Raw genomic sequence first — 2,500 nt, 5'->3', positions numbered from 1 at the left:
TGTTAAAAATACATGATAATACAATGACAGTCTCAATGTTAGCTCAATGTATCTTTGGTAGTCTGTAATTATACTCTTTTATCATTTATATTTATGAACATTGGATTACAAATCTTCATTTAATGCATTACAGTAGTCAAAAGAAAACTTTTATTGATAAATAAACCTTAAAATAAATCAAGCATTTAACTAAAATACATATTTGTAAGTATTTCTACGCTGACACATGACTGAGAGAGTAGAGAAAGAAACCAACTTTATATCAATTTCTTCTGCAGAGTACACAGGTCTGCCAGTTGTTCAGCAACAAAACCAGCAGTCCACAACCATTGCTCTGCAGTGTGGTCAATGTGGCTCTATTGTTTCAAGGAACAGTCTCTTCTGCAGGAAGGTTAGTAGGCTTATGTGATTTTGATTGTGGTGGTTTAGCATTATGTGAGTTTGATTTTGGTGTATGGTCGGGTGATTTCAATTTTGGTGACTGCTGTCGTACAGTTATAGCATCAGTAATAAGAAGAGTATTTGAAAAAGTATTGTTACTGCTCTTTACTTAAGATTAATTTAACCCGTTAACGACGGATGACAAGATAACACGTCTAGTGGTTTTTGGGCTACACGACGGGGACGCGTTACTTTGTCTAGCCCGGGGCGCGGGAAGAGCCAGCGCGCAGCGCTGGCTCGCGGCTAGTGCGGCCGAGAATCCCGACGCGTTAGGCTTATGCGTTCAAGAGTCCCGGAATTTTGGTCTATTTAAGCCGGATTGGCCCCGTCGGGAACGGGTTAAACAGCAATTATTGTATCAATTTAGGAATATGATATTAACTCTCAGACCAAAGATTATCTTGGTTCAATTTTCTTTAAAGAATATGCAGAGTTGGGGTAGCCTACAGTTTTAAATCCATCATGAGTCATAATGGCAGAAACTGTAGAAAAAAAACACTTATATTTCATACAAAACCTTTTCTTTGTTTTTCATTGTAATGAATCTTTATATCTATGCATACATTACTGAAATGTGGTCAACCAATTTGTGATAAGGTCGTACAAACAGACTGAATGCTTGTTGATTTTGTCAAACTCTGAGAATAAGACAGTAGGTGTAACTTTCAGTTTCTGTATAGTTAATAGGATAGGACAGCAGTGGATTTAAAATTGTAAATCACTTAACCCTTTCCCGACGGGGCACTAGCTACAGCAGTGGATTTAAAATTGTAAATCACTTAATTTCACAAACTGCTCTTGAATCTTGGAACTAATATTAACCCTTTCATGGCAGTGCATATATTTGCTCAAATGCCACTCTCACTGGCAATATAGCAAGCTCATGCAGCTTCCTGCCAAAAGATTTCTTGAGATGTAAGGCCGTGCTAAATCTCTCAGAGTTATTTTCACCCGCCCTATTCTAGGGTATGGGGGCAAAGAGGAGTTTTGATTTTTTGTTGTTGTTGTTGTTGTTGTCAAGAAAAATATGTATATATAATTGAAACTACAATGTGTATATACAAATGTAGCAATGTACAATGTGTATATATGGCAGAAGTCCATAATGTGATTAGATGTCATCCATTGTGTAAGAAATATTCTGATGGCATGAATTGTGTTAAAAGACAAGTTAAAAGAAAAAAAAGAAATTAATTTGATTTTATACATAATATATTTTCTTCAAGGATCTAAGCTTCATTTTAACTCTTTACAGTGTGGTTGTCCAACATCAGCCTGTGCAGTATGTCATGGTATGGTGAGAGGACTGTTTGTATGGTGCCAGGGATGCTCTCATGGTGGCCACCTGAACCACATGATGAAGTGGGTGGCCAACAATAAGTCTTGTCCTGCAGGATGTGGCCATCTGTGTGAGTACACCTGAGTATGTTTTGTGTTGTGTCCTTCATTTGTAGATTTAAGATTCTCCATATCTTTTATGTTCATACTTATTTTAGAACCTGAAGTATGTATATTTAGTTTACTTCCATTTTTGCTGTGAGAAAACAGTGGGTACTTACGCTCAATGGCATTGAAATAATAAAAAATAAACTACGATCTTGTTGTATTGGACTGAAATGTTTATGATTTGCAAAGTTACCATTTCCCTTTCCTTGTTACAAAAGATGTATTGAGTTCCTATATATTGTACTGTATATATATCTGTATATATTTGATATAAGTACATTTGGAAACCATTTTATATTAAAATTATATATATATAAATGCTTTGTTTTATTACTCCATTGACCTGTTAATCCATCATTGCAACATGTGCTTTATTATGTAATAATTTGCAAAGGCTGTGTAATGGAACGGAAGAGTCATGTCTAGCTCTTGTCCAAAGGTTAAGGTCACTGCCTAAAAACTTTTTATTTGGAAGCAAATTTGAAGACATCTGGATGCTGATTCACTTTTTTTGTAATTAATCTGGATGAGGATTAATTATTTTAGTGGTAAATTTTGGCTACTTTCCCACTACAATAAGTCCCCAAAATGGTCATGTGCTTCCACACCTTGA

At 35.6% G+C, this 2,500-nt stretch overlaps 1 protein-coding gene across 1 annotated transcript in view; it reads left to right on the top strand.

The window, feature by feature from the left end:
* Nucleotides 1-2,201, top strand: part of Wdr24 (WD repeat domain 24) — a 14,180-nt gene extending 11,979 nt beyond the window's left edge. Inside the window, 2 exon segments of the mRNA XM_086543229.1 lie at nucleotides 279-391; nucleotides 1,697-2,201. Coding sequence (XP_086399355.1) covers nucleotides 279-391; nucleotides 1,697-1,864 — 281 coding nt within the window. The 3' untranslated portion in view covers nucleotides 1,865-2,201.
* The last annotated feature ends 299 nt before the right edge of the window (nucleotides 2,202-2,500 follow it).

Source organism: Penaeus japonicus, unplaced genomic scaffold, assembly GCF_977035675.1.
Source record: "Penaeus japonicus unplaced genomic scaffold, GWHDUDI00000001_assembly GWHDUDI00000013, whole genome shotgun sequence".
In the NCBI taxonomy this organism is placed as follows: domain Eukaryota; kingdom Metazoa; phylum Arthropoda; class Malacostraca; order Decapoda; family Penaeidae; genus Penaeus; species Penaeus japonicus.
The sequence above is the reverse complement of the archived record's forward strand: the minus strand, read 5'-3'. Positions and strand labels throughout refer to the sequence as shown.